The sequence below is a fragment of the Phyllobates terribilis genome, unplaced genomic scaffold, assembly GCF_046119375.1.
Source record: "Phyllobates terribilis strain yellow unplaced genomic scaffold, ASM4611937v1 Scaffold_10__3_contigs__length_209671492, whole genome shotgun sequence".
Taxonomy (NCBI): domain Eukaryota; kingdom Metazoa; phylum Chordata; class Amphibia; order Anura; family Dendrobatidae; genus Phyllobates; species Phyllobates terribilis.
Window position 1 is genome coordinate 74,877,570 of NW_027362770.1, and position 18,217 is coordinate 74,895,786.

General features: G+C 44.5%; 1 protein-coding gene across 1 annotated transcript in view; it reads right to left on the reverse strand.

The window, feature by feature from the left end:
- Positions 1-18,217, reverse strand: part of SAR1B (secretion associated Ras related GTPase 1B) — a 463,221-nt gene that overhangs the window by 22,485 nt on the left and 422,519 nt on the right. The window contains exon 6 of the mRNA XM_073649602.1: positions 12,035-12,166. Within this exon, the coding sequence (XP_073505703.1) occupies positions 12,035-12,166 (132 nt within the window). The remainder of the gene's footprint in view (positions 1-12,034; positions 12,167-18,217) is intronic.

Genomic DNA, 18,217 nt, shown 5'->3' on the forward strand with positions numbered 1-18,217 from the left:
GCCAGGGACGGTACATTTCCCTGACGGCACACTGGGTAAACATAGTGGAAGCTGGGACCCAGTCTGACCTTGGGACGGAACACATCCTCCCCACACCGAGGATTGCGGGCCCTATGTCAGTCAGAGTTGCCCCCCATCCTCCTCCTCCTCATGTACTGCCTCAGCCAAGCGGCAGCAGGCTGTGCTGAAACTCATAAGCTTAGGTGATAAATCTCACACTGCTTGTGAGTTATGGACAGCTGTGAAAGAGCAGGCAGATCTGTGGCTGAGATTGCTGAACCTACATCCAGGCATGGTTGTGTGTGACAATGGCCGTAACCTGGTGGCGGCTCTGAGGAGAGATCACACACATACCATGCTTGGCTCATGTGCTTAACCTCTTGGTTCAGCGGTTTCTTAAATAGTACCCCGGGTTGCCAGATCTGCTCGTCAAAGTACGCCGCCTGTCAGCTCATTTTTGCAAGTCAGCTACAGCTTCCGCCGCCCTTGCTGTGTTGCAGCAGCGTTTCCAGCTTCCGGCACACCGACTGGTGTGTGATGTCCCAACACATTGGAACTCTACCCTCCACATGTTGCAAAGGATTTGTGAGCAGAAGAGAGCAGTTATGGAGTACCAGCTGAAACAAGGCCGTCGATATTCAGGTCAGACTCCACACATAAGACCTCAGGAGTGGACCTGGATGTCTGACATATGTACCATACTGACAAACTTTTAGGAGTCCACCAAGATGTTGAGTGGCGATGACGCCATCATTAGCGTCAGCATCCCACTTGCCTGTCTTTTGCAACTCTCTCTGCAGAGTATTAAAGATGAGGCATTGCAGCCAGAGTGTGATGAGATGGATCAAGAACCCATAATGGGCAATTACACACAGCCCAGCCTCATCTCATCCCAACATGCATTGGGGGACAATGAGGGAGAGGAGGAGGAGGAGCAAGAACAGGAGCTGGTATCATGCGCTGTAGACGGTAGTACCTGTACAACTGTCATACAGTCAGTTCAGCATGGGTGGCCTGAGGACAGGGGGGAGGAGGAGGAGGAGGAGGAGAGCATGGTCAGTCGTCATCTTGGTGAGGACACGGAAGTCTTGCCCGTTACCAGTCTGGCACGCATGGCTGACTTTATGTTACGCTGCCTTAACCTTGACCCTCGCGTTGTCAAAATGTTGGGTGACAGTCATTACTGGTTGGTGACACTTTTAGACCCCCGCTACAAGGAGAACTTTCACTCTCTTATTCCTGAGGTGGAGAGGTCTACAAAAATGGGGCAGTACCAGAAGGCTCTTGCTGCAGAACTGTTAAAAAAATTCCCATCTGAACACGCTAGCGGCAGAGGTCACAGTTCGTTGACCAATCAAGGCGTACAGGCGAGAGAGACGCTACTCTGTCAACATTCTGGGACAGTTTTCTGAGACCCGCCCAGCTTATAGGCCCTGAGGCGCGGGGTACTCTCACAAGGAGTGGAAAGTTTCAAAAGATGGTGAGGGAACCTTGCCGACCATACCAGAGTCCTCCGCTTAATTATTGGGTATCCAAGCTGGACACTTGGAATGAACTCGCTCTGTACGCCTTGGAGGTCCTGGCCTGCCCTGCCGCTAGCGTGTTATCGGAGCGTGTTTTTAGTGCCGCTGGGGGAATTATAACTGATAAGCGCACTCGCATATCAACTGACAATGCTGACAAGCTGACCCTTATCAAAATGAACAAGGGCTGGATTGGGCCAGACTTCTCATCACCACCAAATGACAGCAGAGTAACATAAAGTCAAATCCACTGTGTTATTTCGGGAGGTGTATTCCCATGCACCGCTTCACACCCACACATGGGTATAGGCTTCCTCATTTCGACTGTATTTTGCTCTTCTCCTTATCCTCAGCCTCCACCACCACTATACCACCAGGGTGACCGTGGTCCGTGTTGCCAGCATTGCAAGTTCCTCCGTCCTAATTTTTGGCATATTTTGCTTGGAGGGCATAGGCAAAGACTATGGCAGACCCACTCCCCAATAATGGGAATAATGTTTTTAATATGCTGGCTCTTGTAAGGGACATGAAAACTGTCTTGTTAAGCTACTGCGACCTCCACCACTTTTCCCAGGGGCATTGATATTGTCTTTTTATTCCACTGCGACCTCCATGTCTCTTCCAATGGGCATTAAAACAGTCTTTTTATTCCACTGCGACCTCCACCACTCTTCCAAGGGGCATTAAAACCGTCTTGTTAAGCTACTGTGACCTTCACCACTTTTCCAAGGGGCATTGATATTGTCTTTTTATTCCACTGCGACCTCCACATCTCTTCCAAGGGGCATTAAAACCGTCTTTTTATTCCACTGCGACCTCCACGTCTCTTCCAAGGGGCATTAAAACCGTCTTGTTAAGCTACTGCAACCTTCACCACTTTTTCAAGGGGCATTGATATTGTCTTTTTATCCACTGCGACCTCCACCATTCTTCCAAGGGGCATTAAAACCGTCTTGTTAAGCTACTGCGACCTCCACCACTTTTCCCAGGGGCATTAAAACCGTCTTGTTAAGCTACTGCGACCTCCACCATTCTTCCAAGGGGCATTAAAACCATCTTGTTAAGCTACTGCGACCCCCACCACTTTCCCCAGGGGCATTGATATTGTCTTTTTATTCCACTGCGACCTCCACGTCTCTTCCAAGGGGCATTAAAACCGTCTTGTTAAGCTACTGCGACCTCCACGTCTCTTCCAATGGGCATTAAAACCATCTTGTTAAGCTACTGCGACCTCCACGTCTCTTCCAAGGGGCATTAAAACCGTCTTGTTAAGCTACTGCGAACTCCACCATTCTTCCAAGGGGCATTAAAACCGTCTTGTTAAGCTACTGCGACCTCCACCACTTTTCCAAGGGGCATTAAAACCGTCTTGTTAAGCTATTGCGACCTCCACCACTTTTTCAAGGGGCATTGATATTATCTTTTTATTCCACTGCGACCCCCACCATTTTTCCAATGGGCATTAAAACCGTCTTGTTAAGCTACTGCGACCCCCAACATTCTTCCAAGGGGCATTAAAACCATCTTGTTAAGCTACTGCGAGCTCCACGTCTCTTCCAAGGGGCATTAAAACCGTCTTGTTAAGCTACTGCGACCTCCATGTCTCTTTCAAGGGGCATTAGAACCATCTTGTTAAGCTACTGCGACCTCCACGTCTCTTCCAAGGGGAATGAAAAGCCGTGTTGTTAAGCTACTGTGACCTCCACCACTTTTTCAAGGGGAATTGATATTGTCTTTTTATTCCACTGCGATCTCCACCATTCTTCCAAGGGGCATTAAAACCATCTTGTTAAGCTACTGTGACCTCCACCACTTTTCCCAGGGGCATTGTTAAACTACTGCGACCTCTACCATTCTTCCAAGGGGCATTAAAACCATCTTGTTAAGGTACTGCAACCGCCACCACTTTTCCCAGGAGCATTGATATTGTCTTTTTATTCCACTGCGACCTCCACGTCTCTTCTAAGGGGCATTAAAACCGTCTTGTTAAGCTAATGCGACCTCCACCACTTTTCCCAGGGGCATTGATAATGTATTTTTATTTCACTGCGACCTCCACGTCTCTTCCAAGGGGCATTAAAACCATCTTGTTAAGCTACTGCGACCTCCACGTCTCTTCCAAGGGGCATTAAAACCATCTGGTTAAGCTACTGCGACCTCCACGTCTCTTCCAAGGGGCATTAAAACCGTCTTGTTAAGCTACTGCGACCTCCACCATTCTTCCAAGGGGCATTAAAGCCATCTTGCTAAGCTACTGCAACCTCCACGTCTCTTCCAAGGGGCATTAAAACCGTCTTGTTAAGCTACTGCGACCTCCACCATTCTTCCAAGGGGCATTAAAACCGTCTTGTTAAGCTACTGTGACCTCCATCACTTCTTCAAGCGGCATTGATATTGTCTTTTTATTCAACTGCGACGTCCACCATTATTCCAAGGGGCATTAAAACCATCTTATTAAGCTACTGCGACCTCCACCACTTATCTCAGAGGCATTAAAACCGTCTTGTTAAGCTACTGCGACCACCACCACTTTTTCAAGGGGCATTGATATTGTCTTTTTATTCCACTGCGACCTCCACCATTCTTCCAAGGGGCATTAAAACCATCTTGTTAAGCTACTGCGACCTCCACCACTTTTTCAAGGGGCATTGATATTGTCTTTTTATTCCACTGCGACCTCCACCATTCTTCCAAGGGGCATTAAAACCGTCTTGTTAAGCTACTGCAACCTCCACCACTTTTCCAAGGGGCATTGATATTGTCTTTTTATTCCACTGCGACCTCCACCATTCTTCCAATGGGCATTGCATTTCCTCCTAATTTTAGTCAGATTTTGCTTTTTAATGCATAGGCGTACAATAAGGGAGACCCACTCCCCAATAATGGGTAGAAGGTTTTTAGTATGCTGTAATTCACGTCTGTTTTAAAGGGCATTGCAATTCCTCATAATTTTTGGAATGACTTCCATTCACTGCTTAGGCCAACAGTGCACAGGAGACCCAGTTGCTATAAATGCTATAATTATCTCTTCATGATTCAGAAAGAGAAGAAATTCGAACTGCACCTGACGAAACAGAGGAATGGAAGCATGTGACCCACAGAAGCAGGAGGATCGAGAGGCAGTCAGCACCCATACTGCTCAGGAACCAGTACCAGGCTCTCACGCAGGAGAACCATGAAGAAATACAGCAAAATAAGACTTTGCCAGCAATGAATAACCTTGTAAGCCATCAGAATCCTCCTGGATGGAGAAAGAAGAATGTTGTGAAGAAAAAACGGAGAGTGGTGGTCATGGGGGATTCCCTGTTAAGAGGAACAGAGGCCGCTATCTGCAGACCAGACATAACCTCAAGAGAAATGTGCTGTCTTCCAGGAGCAAAAATTAAAGATGTGTCTGACAGGATATCAAGACTCTTCAGACCTACAGATCACTACCCATTCCTGCTAATACATGTGGGGACAAATGACACCGCAAGAAAGGACCTGGAAACCATCTGCAGTGACTTTGAAGACTTAGGCAAGAAAGTGAAAGAATTGGGAGCGCAGGTGGTCTTCTCATCCATCCTCCCAGTGGATGGCCATGGAACAATGAGGTGGAATAAGATTCTACAGGTGAACAACTGGCTACGTCGATGGTGCCGTCAACAAGGATTTGGATTTCTGGATCACGGAATGAATTACCTATACGATGGACTACTTGCTAGAGATGGGGTGCACCTTACGAAGACTGGAAAACATGTATTTGGAAGTCGCCTTGCTACACTCATCAGAAAAGCTTTAAACTAGAACAATGTGGGAAGGGAAGCAAAAGGCCAGAAAAAGCCATACATCTGACAAATACTATTGAGATCTCTGCTACTGGAAGTGGAAAGGAAGAACAAAGACAAAACAATTTAAATAATAAAAATATGGGAGGAAGAGAAACCAATCACAAACTAAAATGTTTTTATACAAATGCACAAAGCATGGGCAACAAACAAGGAGAATTGGAACTACTAATGCAGGAAAAGGAATATGATGTCATTGGAATCACTGAAACTTGGTGGGACGATACACATGATTGGAATAAAAGGCTAAAAGGATACAACTTATTTGCAAGAAACAGACTTGATAAACGAGGAGGAGGTGTTGCATTGTATGTTAGAAAAGCGTATATCTGCACAGAGATTGAAGCTTCAGAGTTCTGTGGAAACTGTTTGGGTAAGAATACAAGGAGAGAACAACGGAAAGGACACCATTGTAGGCATTTACTACAGGCCACCTGGGCAAGCTGAAGATATGGATGAACTCTTTATGTATCAAATGACCAAGTTCTCCAAAAAATATGACGTAGTGGTCATGGGAGATTTCAACTATCCAGACATTTGTTGGGAATCTCTCTCAAGTAAAACTAACAGGTCAAGCAAATTCTTATCCTCTCTTGCTGACAACTTTATCTTCCAAAAGGTAGGGGAGAAAACAAGGGGATCTGCTACTTTGGATCTAATCCTTATAAACAGGGAGGAAATGGTTGAGGAGGTAAAGGTGGCTGGGACCCTAGGAGGCAGCGATCATGCTATTATAGAATTTTGGATAACTAGAGGAGGAAGACATGTGAAGACTCAAACTTCAAGGTTAGATTTTAGAAAGGCAGATTTTAAGAGACTCAGAAAGAGAATAGGAGGGATCCAATGGCTGGATGTCCTTAAGGACAAAAATGTCCAGGAAGGATGGGAAATTTTTAAAAATGAGATTCTCAAAGCACAATCGTTAACAATCCCGAAAAGTAGGAAGAATGGGAAGCATTTAAGGAAACCAGGATGGATGAACACAGAACTTAAACACATGCTAAAAAGAAAGAAAGAAATGTTTATTAAATGGAAAGAGGGAGGCATATCTAAAGAAGATTATAATGCAGTCTGCAGATCCTGTAGGGCACGTATCAGGTTAGCTAAAGCTGACAATGAATTAAGGCTTGCAAGAGATGTCAAAAGCAATAAAAAAGGATTTTGGGGGTATGTCAAAAGTAAAAGAAAAGTCAAAGATGCTATAGGATTTTTACAGGATGAAAATGGAGAAATGGTAAGAGAGGATGTTGAGAAGGCCGAACTTTTTAATTCCTATTTTGCATCTGTTTTCTCTCAGAAAGAAAATGTAACATCAACTGATCTTCACTGTCCTTTTAAAGGAATAGAGGAATCCAAGTTATCTGTAAACAGAAAGATTGTGAGGGAATATTTAGCTAACATAAATGAGTTCAAGTCTCCAGGTCCAGATGAATTACACCCCAGAGTACTGAAGGAGATCGTAGAAGAAATTTTAGAACCACTCTCCATAATCTTTGAAAATTCTTGGAGAACAGGAGAAGTCCCAGAAGACTGGAGAAGAGCAAATGTTGTTCCTATCTTCAAAAAGGGGAAGAAGGTGGACCCAGGGAACTATAGGCCGGTGAGTCTGACTTCTATACCAGGAAAGATCTTTGAACAAATTATTAAACAACATGTATGTAAGTACATGGATAAGAATGAAGTGATTAACCAGAGTCAGCATGGGTTTGTAACTAACAAGTCATGTCAGACTAACTTAATTTCCTTCTATGACAGAATCACTGACTGGGTGGATCAGGGAAATGCTGTAGATATAGTATATCTTGACTTCAGCAAAGCATTTGACAAAGTATCTCACACCATCCTTATTGAAAAAATGACCAAGTATGCAATGGACCAGGCAACTGTTAGGTGGATTCATAACTGGCTTAGTGATCGGACTCAAAGGGTGGTTGTAAATGGCTTCACATCCAGCTGGATGAATGTCTCAAGTGGGGTACCACAGGGCTCCGTCCTGGGACCTGTATTGTTCAACATCTTTATCAATGATTTAGATGAAGGAATTGAGGGTAAACTGATTAAATTTGCTGATGACACAAAGCTAGGAGGGATAGCTAATACTAGAGAAGAGAGAGAGAGAGGATTCAAAAAGACCTAAATAAACTGGAGCAGTGGGCAGCAACCAACAGAATGGTTTTTAAAAGGGAAAAATGCAAAGTACTACATCTGGGCAATAAAAATGAAAAAAGCATATACAGAATGGGAGGAATAGAGCTAAGCAACAGTACATGTGAAAAAGACTTAGGTATACTAATAGATCATAGACTGAACATGAGTCAACAGTGTGATGCAGCAGCAAAAAAGGCAAATACAATTCTGGGATGTATTAACAGAAGCATACAGTCTAGATCACGTGAAGTCATTATCGGTCTTTACTCCTCTTTGGTCAGACCTCATCTGGAATACTGTGTACAGTTTTGGGCACCACATTTTAAAAAAGACATAGACAAACTGGAGCAAGTTCAGAGAAGAGCGACCAGAATGGTGACTGGTCTGCAAACCATGTCCTATGAGAAATGGTTGCAGGATTTGGGAATGTTTAGCTTGCAAAAAAGAAGACTGAGAGGAGACTTAATAGCTGTCTACAAATATGTCAAGGGCTGTCACATTGTAGAAGGATCATCTTTATTCTCATTTGCACAAGGAAAGACTAGAAGCAATGGGATGAAACTAAATGGGAGGAGACACAGATTAGATATTAGAAAAAACTTTTTGACAGTTAGGGTGATTAATGAGTGGAACAGGCTGCCACGAGAGGTGGTGAGTTCCCCTTCAATGGACGTCTTCAAACAGAGGCTGGACAGACATCTGTCTGAGATGATCTAGTGAATCCTGCTTTGAGCAGGGGGTTGGACCAGATGACCCAGGAGGTCCCTTCCAACTCTACCATTCTATGATTCTATGATTCTATGAAATGGAAAAAATGGTTTAGTTAAGGCCCTCTGACCTCCATGTCACTTCCAAGGGGCATTGGAGTGCCTCGAAATTTTTTGTAGGCATTGCACTCACTGCATGCCCTATAACTGTGCAGCCGAACCACTCCTTTTGGTACAGAAACATATCCTACAAGACATGTGTGATTGACTGGCCTGATATTGATGTGAATGGTCCCTGTTCCTCCTGCTCTTTCTCCTTTGCCACCACCTCATCCATCATTCATCACCTGAAGCTTTGTTTTAACGGGAGTCATAGAACTGGGATAGTAGCAGGAAAACATCCAGCAATCCTCAAAGGAGGTAGGATATGCGCCAAAACGCTGACCACCTCAGGCCTAGCCGCTACTACATACATGCGCTTGCATTCCAAGAAAACAAAGCAGACTCTAACTTCTATCATCATCATCATGCTCCTCACCTTGGCACTCTCAACTCCCCTGATGGAGAAGCCAGGGCCCGCCGGAGGAGTCTGGTTCCCTGGTGGGCTCGTCCAATGCTGCCCTAAAGCAGGCCAGGCTAAGAAAAGTGTGGGGGAACTTCCAAGGAGAAATAGGGGCGGCTGGGGACCGTATGTGGACACCCGGCCGCGGGGCGGCTGAGGACCGAGTATGGACACCTCGCTGCCAAAGCAGCCATGAGGTAGTGGCCAGCTTCGGCCTCCTCCAAACTAAAAGGCCCCATTTCAAGTGCAAGCTAGCAGTATGGTATTGCAGCCTGGGGGTGGGTGGGTGGCAGGTTGCACACTTACGCTTGCATTCCAAGAAAACAAAGCAGACGCTAACTTCTATCATCATCATCATGCTTCTCACCTTGGCACTCTCAACTCCCCTTATGGAGAAGCCAGGGCCCACCGGAGGAGTCTGGTTCTCTTGTGGGCTCGTCCAATGCTGCCCTAAAGCAGGCCAGGCTAAGAAAAGTGAGGGGGAACTTCCAAGTAGAGATAGGGGCTGCAGGGGACAGTTTATGGACACACTTCCGCCCCCAGGCGGCTGGGGACCGTGTGTAGACACCCGCCGCGGGGCGGCTGGGGACCGAGTATGGACACCCGGCCGCCCCCTGGTGGCTGGGAACAGAGCGTGGACACCCGGCCGCCGAGCGGCTGGGGACTGAGTATGGATACCTCGCTGCCAAAGCAGCCATGAGGTAGTGGCCAGCTTTGGCCTCCTCCAAACTAAAAGGCCCCATTTCAAGTGCAAGCTAGCAGTATGGTATTGCAGCCTGGGGGTGGATGGGTGGCAGGTTGCACACTTACGTTTGCATTCCAAGAAAACAAAGCAGACGCTAACTTCTATCATCATCATCATGCTCCTCACCTTGGCACTCTCAACTCCCCTACTGGAGAAGCCATGGCCCACCGGAGAAGTCTGGTTCTCTTGTGGGCTCGTCCAATGCTTCCCTAAAGCAGGCCAGGCTAAGAAAAGTGTGGGGGAACTTCCAAGGAGAAATAGGGGCGGCTGTTGACCGTTTATGGACACCCGGCCACCCCAAGGCGGCTGGGGACCATGTGTGGACACCCGGCCGCGGGGCGGCTGGGGACCGAGTATGGATACCTCGCTGCTGAAGCAGCCATGAGGTAGTGGCCAGCTTCAGCCTCCTCCAAACTAAAAGGCCCCATTTCAAGTGCAAGCAAGCTAGCAGTATGGTATTGCAGCCTGGGGGTGGGTGGGTGGTTGGCTGCATACTTGCGCTTGCATTGCAAGGAATGGCGGAGGTACAATTGAACACTGCCCTGGGACAAGGACTTGCACGGGGATAGTTGCAAGTCTGCATCTTCTGATGTGGAAAGGATCACTTCTGATGGGCACACTTTTAGGCAGTGACCTGGGTGTCAGAGATGCTTCCAGGGGTCTTCCCCATGCTGTTCCCATGTCTTTTCAGCACTGTATGCATGTGTCACACAGCACATGGCCAGATAAGATTGTAAAATGTTAAAATGACATTTCCCAGTGAATGCATTTGTCACGGTTGAAAGCAATACAAAAGTGCAAAAACGCATAAAAAATGCTACTTGTGAACATAGCCCAAGGTGTGGAGGAGTATTTTTGTTTTTGGTTATTTATTTTACTTTATACACAAGTCTTTACCCTGGAAAGGAACTTCCTTAACATATTTCACAGGAAAACCGTTTCAGTTTAGTTTTTGAATGCTTTTTTGTGAGCCCTTAAAAGTGGCTTAATACCTCTGACCACACTGTTGACAGCAGTGACCTGGGGGTCAGAAATGCTTCCTGGGGCGATACCCATGCTGTCCCCAAGTCTTTTGAGCACTGTCACTATCGTTTTGGGCACTTTTTAGGCTTTCTACAGACTGCCGGGGGTGCCGCCGCAAAAATGCTCGGGTCTCCCATAGACTAACATTGGGCTCGTTGCTCGGGTCGAGCACCGGAGTATCACGGTGAGCTCGGCCTGAGCTTCGAGCACACGAGCATTTTAGTGCTCGCTCAACACTACTAAGAAACACATAGGCCCCAATTCAATATAGTTTTTTTTTCCAGTTTTCTAGTGTAACGTGCTTCTTGTGCTTCTTCTTTGTGTAACTCTTTAAAGTATAGACACTTCTTTCAATGTCGGATTCCGCCAGGAACCTGCTACTGAATAATGGACATAATGCACAACAATGTAAAAAAGACATTGCTGTGCACATGTTCCGGCTTATGTCACTTCTTCAGTGTTCTGAAACTTTGGAGCAGTTAAAAGAAGTAACATGATCATTCTTCAGGCAGGTTAATTTTACTCTTTTTTATAGAAGATAGAGGTAAAGGATGCTGGCTGCAGATAAGCCCTGAAAACAGTTGCAACAATGTCGCTGGAGATGCTTCAGGAAACAAAACCATCAGTTTTTCCTTAAGTGGCTTTGTGATACAAAACTCTGTAGTCAGATTAAAAACTTTGTGCGCACTTACCCTTAATATGTCTTTCTTTTTTGTCTTTTTTACAGTTTTTCCTCCACAACTTGCTTATGTAGTTTTAGAAATATTCATGAAATGTGAGCTATCAAATGTCACATTTTTGTAATGCATCTCTCTCAAGTCCACCCTAGATTAAGGGGTCTGAAGGAATTTCCAATTTGGCGCATTTTTGCCCTTTTTTGTTAAAGGATTTGTAGCTTTTAGTGTTGAAAGGTTGCAAAAAAATGTAAAAGTGAAAAATAGCATTTTTGAAAAAGAACATTTTTTGATTTTGCCCCAAATTCATGGACCATTTGAAGAACTTCATGCCAAAAAAATCATCATTGAATACCACAATAAAAACAAAAAATGAAAAATCACAAATGAAGAATGGGGTCCATCTTTTTTCAGCTTGTTGCCTAGGACACTGATCACTGCTGCTGTCTAGCTTGTAAGCACCGCGCAGTAGCTGGCTACGTTTACCATATAAAAGCGCACTCCAGTGATCCTGGCCAGTTTCAAAACAGTGCTTACAAGCTCAATATAAAAGAGCATAAAAGCACTGCTCATGTTAGTATTTCAAAAATGGCTGAAAATTTTAATAAGCAGGAAATTGCTTGTACTTATAATATCCATTTATGAATATATGAATAATCATTCAAGTTTTGGCTAGACAGACTCAGCTTTATGACAGAAACATTTACACCTGTGCAATTTGTAACAGTATGGTTTTTGCAAGCTGAAGTCAAAGTTTAGCCCTGGCTTTAATACATTCAAAATGACAAACCTAACACAATTTATATGTAAAAGTCAATTCATTACCTTTCCTGTTGTATGACCATAAATTCCAAATGTATGCAAAAGTCTCTCCTCACTTATGGCCTCAGGTCTATCAATCTTATTGCCAAGAAGAAGTATAGGTACACTGCTGATTGTCTCATCAGCTAGCAATTCCTAAAACAAGGGTAAAGTTTGATTAATTTTTCATATTGTTTAATAAAATCTCAAGTATCGTGTACAATAAATTTTGCAATCTGAAGGTAAAAGCTGCCAATAAAAAACAAATCTCAGTGCATTTGGCCCCCCGCCAGGTACCTACATAGCACATAGAGTATCATTGTTATCAGCAACACATGTCTTGTTTACACAGAGTGATAATTTTTAAGCAAGCTTGTTTTGCTGGCTCAACAGGTGACTGGCAGCCTCTTTAGACAGACCAATTATTGGAAATGAGCATTATTACATGCTTACATAAAGAGCTAATAATCTCATCAGCATAAATAATGCACATTATGGTAAAGAAGAACGTCTAGAGATGAGTGGATTGTTTGAAATCTGAATTTGCCAGCTTCACCAAATATTAAAAAAAAAAAAAAAAATTGCCACAAATCTCAAAAATGTAATACTTCAACGCGTATAATTGCATGGGAAAGATGTGTATAACACTTGTAGGTCTGCTTGGAGTGTATTGAACCTTTTTCGGGCTCTTTAGCGCAAACACAGTTTTATTAATGTCAAAGTGTCCGCAACCTATCTGGCTGAGGTAAGATGGATGGTAATCGGTGGTAACCAACCTTATTAGGCAAATGCCGGCCCTGCTGGCATTTTACATAATTGATGCATAAAGAAACGTTTTTATACAAGGCAGTGCTTATTCACATGGTGGGTGGAAAAATGATCCCTGTTTTTGGGAAGCAATTGCTTTTCACAAGCCATCCAAAAATCATCCCTTTATGTAGGGATCTGGAACAAGTTGAATGTTTTAAAAGTGCAGAAATAATGACTTTTCAACTAGGAGTGAAAACAAATATTCTTGTTTTGGAATTTGCAACAGGTTTGCTAATGTCAAAATGATTAATTACTTTTGCTTTTTATTAAGCTGTCCAAAAATTATCCCTTTTTATAGGGAGCAATGACAGGCTGACTGGTTTTAATGTTAAGAAGCAATGGCTTATCAATAAGCCGTTCAAAAAATTAGCACTATATTGGGAGCTGTTTTATGACTGTGTACCCACAAAATAGTGCACATCCCAGCAGCAATACAGTATAACAATAAAACACAATGGGCAGTCAGAAGTTGTGTGGCTGGCATTGTTGTGCTTTTACAGTGGCAGCGGCAGAAGCTGCATGATAGAAACATACAACCAGGGCCGGACTGGGACTAGAAATCAGCCCTGGCAGACAGACGAAACCAGCCCACATATGATATCACTCACCCCTCTACCCCAATTGCTACATTTAAAAAAAGATAATACCACTTGCAATATATTAAGAGGATAAAAATTTTGATGGGAGTGCTTCTTTAAGCAAGCTATACAGTGATATAAGGTACTTAGCTACTGTAAAAATCATACCAGCACTTAACATGTTAGTGGTAGGGGCCTGAGAAAATTATTTTAATTTAATTGCAAATGGGGTGATTTCGGTGCACCACTGTAAATATGAATGGGGTTTTGGTGTGTTTTTTTCTTTGCCCACTCATCATCTCTGGAGAGAGAGTAATGGTGACTGAGCTCTTGGCCACACCAACCAAAGGTGCACCAACCCTCATTTACATTTTAATTAAAAGTAACTTTCCTTGGCTCTGCACCACTAAAATGTACTGCACTAGTATGATTTTTATATGGTCCCCTATATCATTGTCTAATTAGTTTAATATGCGTTTTGGGGGTGATCAAATACCTTTAAATATAAAAACTACACCATCGCCACAAGAATAGTAAATGTGGAATACTTAAATAATTTGTCCCATTTGTGACATTTTTTGGCAAATTTAAAGGATATGCCATATAGTGTTTGTCCAGTAAATGCAGGTCCCAGTGGTGGTTTTCAGAAAAGGTGAGGTGACTGCACACGTATTGTTCTCTCCATTCATTCCTAAAGGAACTCTATAAATTTCTGAATCAACCTGGTGGGACCTGTATGTATGGAACATAAATGATGGATTCTATCAATGTGTCAATAAATTCCCAGATTGGACAAACTCTTTAATTACACGGTCAAGGACCAATATGCACTTGTACTATTAGTGAGGTTATAATAATATATCAAGTTATACCCCCATATAGTGGCCATATGGTGCTCAGGTACCAGGTCTGGGCAGGGAAAGGATTACCACGCTCTGAACTTTACAAGAGTCTACATATTAGAATACTTTATAACAACAGCTTGAAAAATTATTTTAAAATCCGAAATGTTGGCCTACTGAAATGTATATTCAGTAAATGCACTCAATATTTGGTTGGGGCTCCTTTTGCATCAATTACTGCATCAATGCGGAGTGGTATGGAGGCGATCAGCATGTGGCACTGCTGAGGTGTTATGGAAGCCCAGATTGCTGTGATAGCAGCCTTCAGCTCGTCTGCATTGTTGGGTCTGGTGTCTCTCATCTTCCTCTTGACAATACCCCATAGATCCTCTATGGGGTTAAGGTCAGGCAAGTTTGCTGGCCAATCAGGTTTAAGGTGCCTCAGTGAGGTAGTCGTGGGCGAGCTGTGGGCCCTGCTCTCTCTGGCACCCTTCAGACAATACGTGTCCTCCTTCCGATATGTGGCCGTGTATGTGATGCTCTCCACTTACTTCAGACCATCTGATCGCAGCTGTCTCCAGGCATTTCTCTTCTGCGACCAGGGCAGCAATAAATTCAGAGGACACAAGGTTCTTTACCATAACTGGGCAGATATAATGGATAAGGCCCGACAGGTTATCATCTCCCTCACAGGTGCTGGCAACATCTTCAGCCCTGCTTCCCTCTTTAAATGAAGCATCTCTGTGACTCTAATCTCTAGCCCAAGAGAATCTTCCTCACCAGCGACAGTATATCCGGATCCTATATCTCCCCCACGTCTTAGCCTGGAGTCCTATCTTCCTCCTCTGCTGCCTGCAGACTGAAAGTGCCCGGGGTCCTCAATACCTCCATTGAGTTTCTCTGGCCGGCTAACAGGACTCTTGCATAGAGAGATCTTTACACTGGTGATCCTACTGTCTGGGGTACGGAGCTCCCGTCTACCCTAGCAGACACCATATAATCAGGCAGCCCGTACAGTTCACTGTCCAAACTCTCACTGGCTATTTCTGGAAACTCACCACAGGTTTCCTAGAATGCCCACACTCTATGGGCTGTCCTTTTACTCAATTTAACTCCTCACTATCACCCTGCTAGCAGACCCTTACTAACAGCTGTACCCGACAGTGGCATCTTGTGGCTGGTTCCAAGTACTGCAGCCCACAAGGAATTATGTTAAACTAAGCTCTAGACATACTCAATGTTTAACCATGGCACCAAGTTCTCCCTCTACTCTATGGACTGGACCACTGAAGCTAATCCCTTAGCTTGGCCTAACAACAGTTCAGAGAGGTCTAACCACGGGAACATTTTCTTTAACTACTTCAGTGCCAAAGGAAGGTTACATCCTTCCTCACTATTACACAGGCACATTGATACTGTTGTTTTTAAGCCAGGTATTAGTACTTTTGGCAGTGTGGACAGGTGGCAAGTCCTGCTGAAGAATGAAATTTCCATCTCCAAAAACTTGTTGGCAGAGGGAAGCATGAAGTGCTCTAAAATTTCCTGGTAGATGGCAGCGCTGACTTTGGTCTTGATAAAACACAGTGGACCTACACCAGCAGATGACATGGCGCCCCAAACCATTACTGAGTGTGGAAACTTCACACTAGACCTCAAGCAGGTTGGATTGTGTGACTCTCCACTCTTCCTCCAGACTCTGGGACCTTGATTTCCAAATGAAAATTGGAACTCTGGGACCTTGTGGAGTGTGTCGATGACTGCCTTCTGGACATCTGTCAAGTCAGCAGTCTTCTCCATGATTGTGCAGCCTACTGAAACAGACTAAGGGACCTTTTTAAATGCTTAGGAAGACTTTGCAGCTGTTTTTGTTAATTATTGTAATTTACTGAGATAATGACTTTTGTGTTTTCATTGGCTGTAAGCCATAATCATCAACTATAACATAAATAAACACTTGAAATAGATCACTCTGTTTGTAATGACTCTATATAATATATGAGTTTCACTTTTTGTATTGAAGAACTGAAATAAATTAACTTTTTGATGATATTCTAATTTAGTGAGATGCACCTGTATATCGTTCTTAACTGAAAAATCACAATGACATTGACCTACATGTCATATATGTAATCGTGTAGTAATATAAGAGCAACCACATAGAATCGACACAACTGTCAATCAGTGCGGACCTTAAACCCAGACTCATCACAGAGCCTACATATAGTGAAATAAGTGCTATCACCATTGCGTGGACTTTTAGAGTCTATTGCTATATTGACCATAAAATAAATATGTGAATGCAGGGCTATTGAATAAAGCGCGTCTCTAGAGAGAGAATGTTTTGGAATGAGTAAAAAAAAAAAACGCTGCTAAAATGCTGAATGGATTGACATGTTAAAAATGCAAGGGAGAAAAAAACATTGTGATTTTAAAAATCCATTTTATTTTGCTCTAAGATTGCTTATAAACGGACTTGTCTCTGATTTTTTTGCCACGTACAGATTGTAAAAAAATATGGATATGTGAACACACGGTAATAGTTTTATGTCTCGTAGAACACATCCATGTCAATGTGAAAAACATGTCGGAATGAGGCTTAACAAACTTTTTGTAAAAAGGATTTGTGTGAAGCCGCCCTTATGAAAAGCCTAGAGATGGAAGCAGGTTACATATGACCACTCACATATCTGTACACAGGTGTCTGACGTACAGAGATGGGGTACGAGAGGAACCTTACGGATTAGGTGAGTGTGGCGCCCAGCTGCGCTTGGTACCACAGATCCTAGAGGGTTGCATAGAAGGATTTCTCCACAAGAGGCCCCCACAGCATACACACACCTCCACCTTCCACCTCAGACCACCAGAGGGAGCAAGTTAGGGATATAAATAGGGAAGGTGGAGCCAGGCAGCCCAATGATTCAGCAATTCCTGCTCAGACACAGAAGGAGTCAGTGCAGTCGAGCCAGAGCCTAGCAGTTCCTGCAGAAAGAGTTCAGTATAGTCTGTAGAGTGAGTCCAGACTAGATTTCACAGAGCTCAGGATAGAGAGCTAGGAGTGTGCCGACACTCTGAGAGCGGCGAAGAAGAGCAGCGTCCTGGCTGCAGTGTGTGTAGCCTAGTGAGGGCCCGGGCAGGGCCGAAGGCAAGTGGAAGAGAGTAACATAGGGGGCAGAGGAGCTTTACAAGCTCACCCCAGAAGCACATACCGGACACAGGGTCCGAGTTTACGTGGATCTTCATGACCAGTAGAAAACAACCAGAACCCCTGGCGAACTACATGTCTCAGGATCACCAAAAGCTGATATGTACCAGGGTCAGGAATCACGGAGACCCCAGAGAATAGGGAGAGTGATCTCCAACAGAAGGCCCTATCACCAAGTCAGCAGGTGCAGAACAGAAACCAAGTTAGGCCTAGCTCCAGGCAGGTCAGAAACTTACTACAGAGAGGCAAGAAACAGGAGGCCCTACACCCGCTCACTGGGGAGAATCCGGATGTGCACCCCTCACCCTACAGTGCTCCAGGATGTGCCTGAATTTCCATCAGTAAAAGGTACTGAAGTGACTTTCGTGTGTGCTCCTATTCTTGCTCTGACCCGGCTGGGTCCCCTCTGTCCTGCATCCCCCTCCTACGCTGCCCTGAGGCCCTGCTCCACCTGTGGGGAGCGATACCATCTAAGCTGCCACAACACCGGCCTCAGTGGACTGCTGCAGTGCTGGTGATCCTCACCAGACACCACAGGTGGCGTCACGAACATTTACAAACCTATTATCCCAATATGCATTCCCCTCTTTTCAGTTGTCCGCCCTGGGCCATGGACCGGGCCAGCCACCGTGATACCCCCCAAGCTTCGGAAGTCCCGGTGCCGAGTACCCCACGGCCCCGGGGGCGCGACATGAGATCATATAGAAGAGACACAGAGAGGGCGATAACTGCGGAAGATAGAGTCATTATGTGCTGGCATTAGGGTACAGAGCAC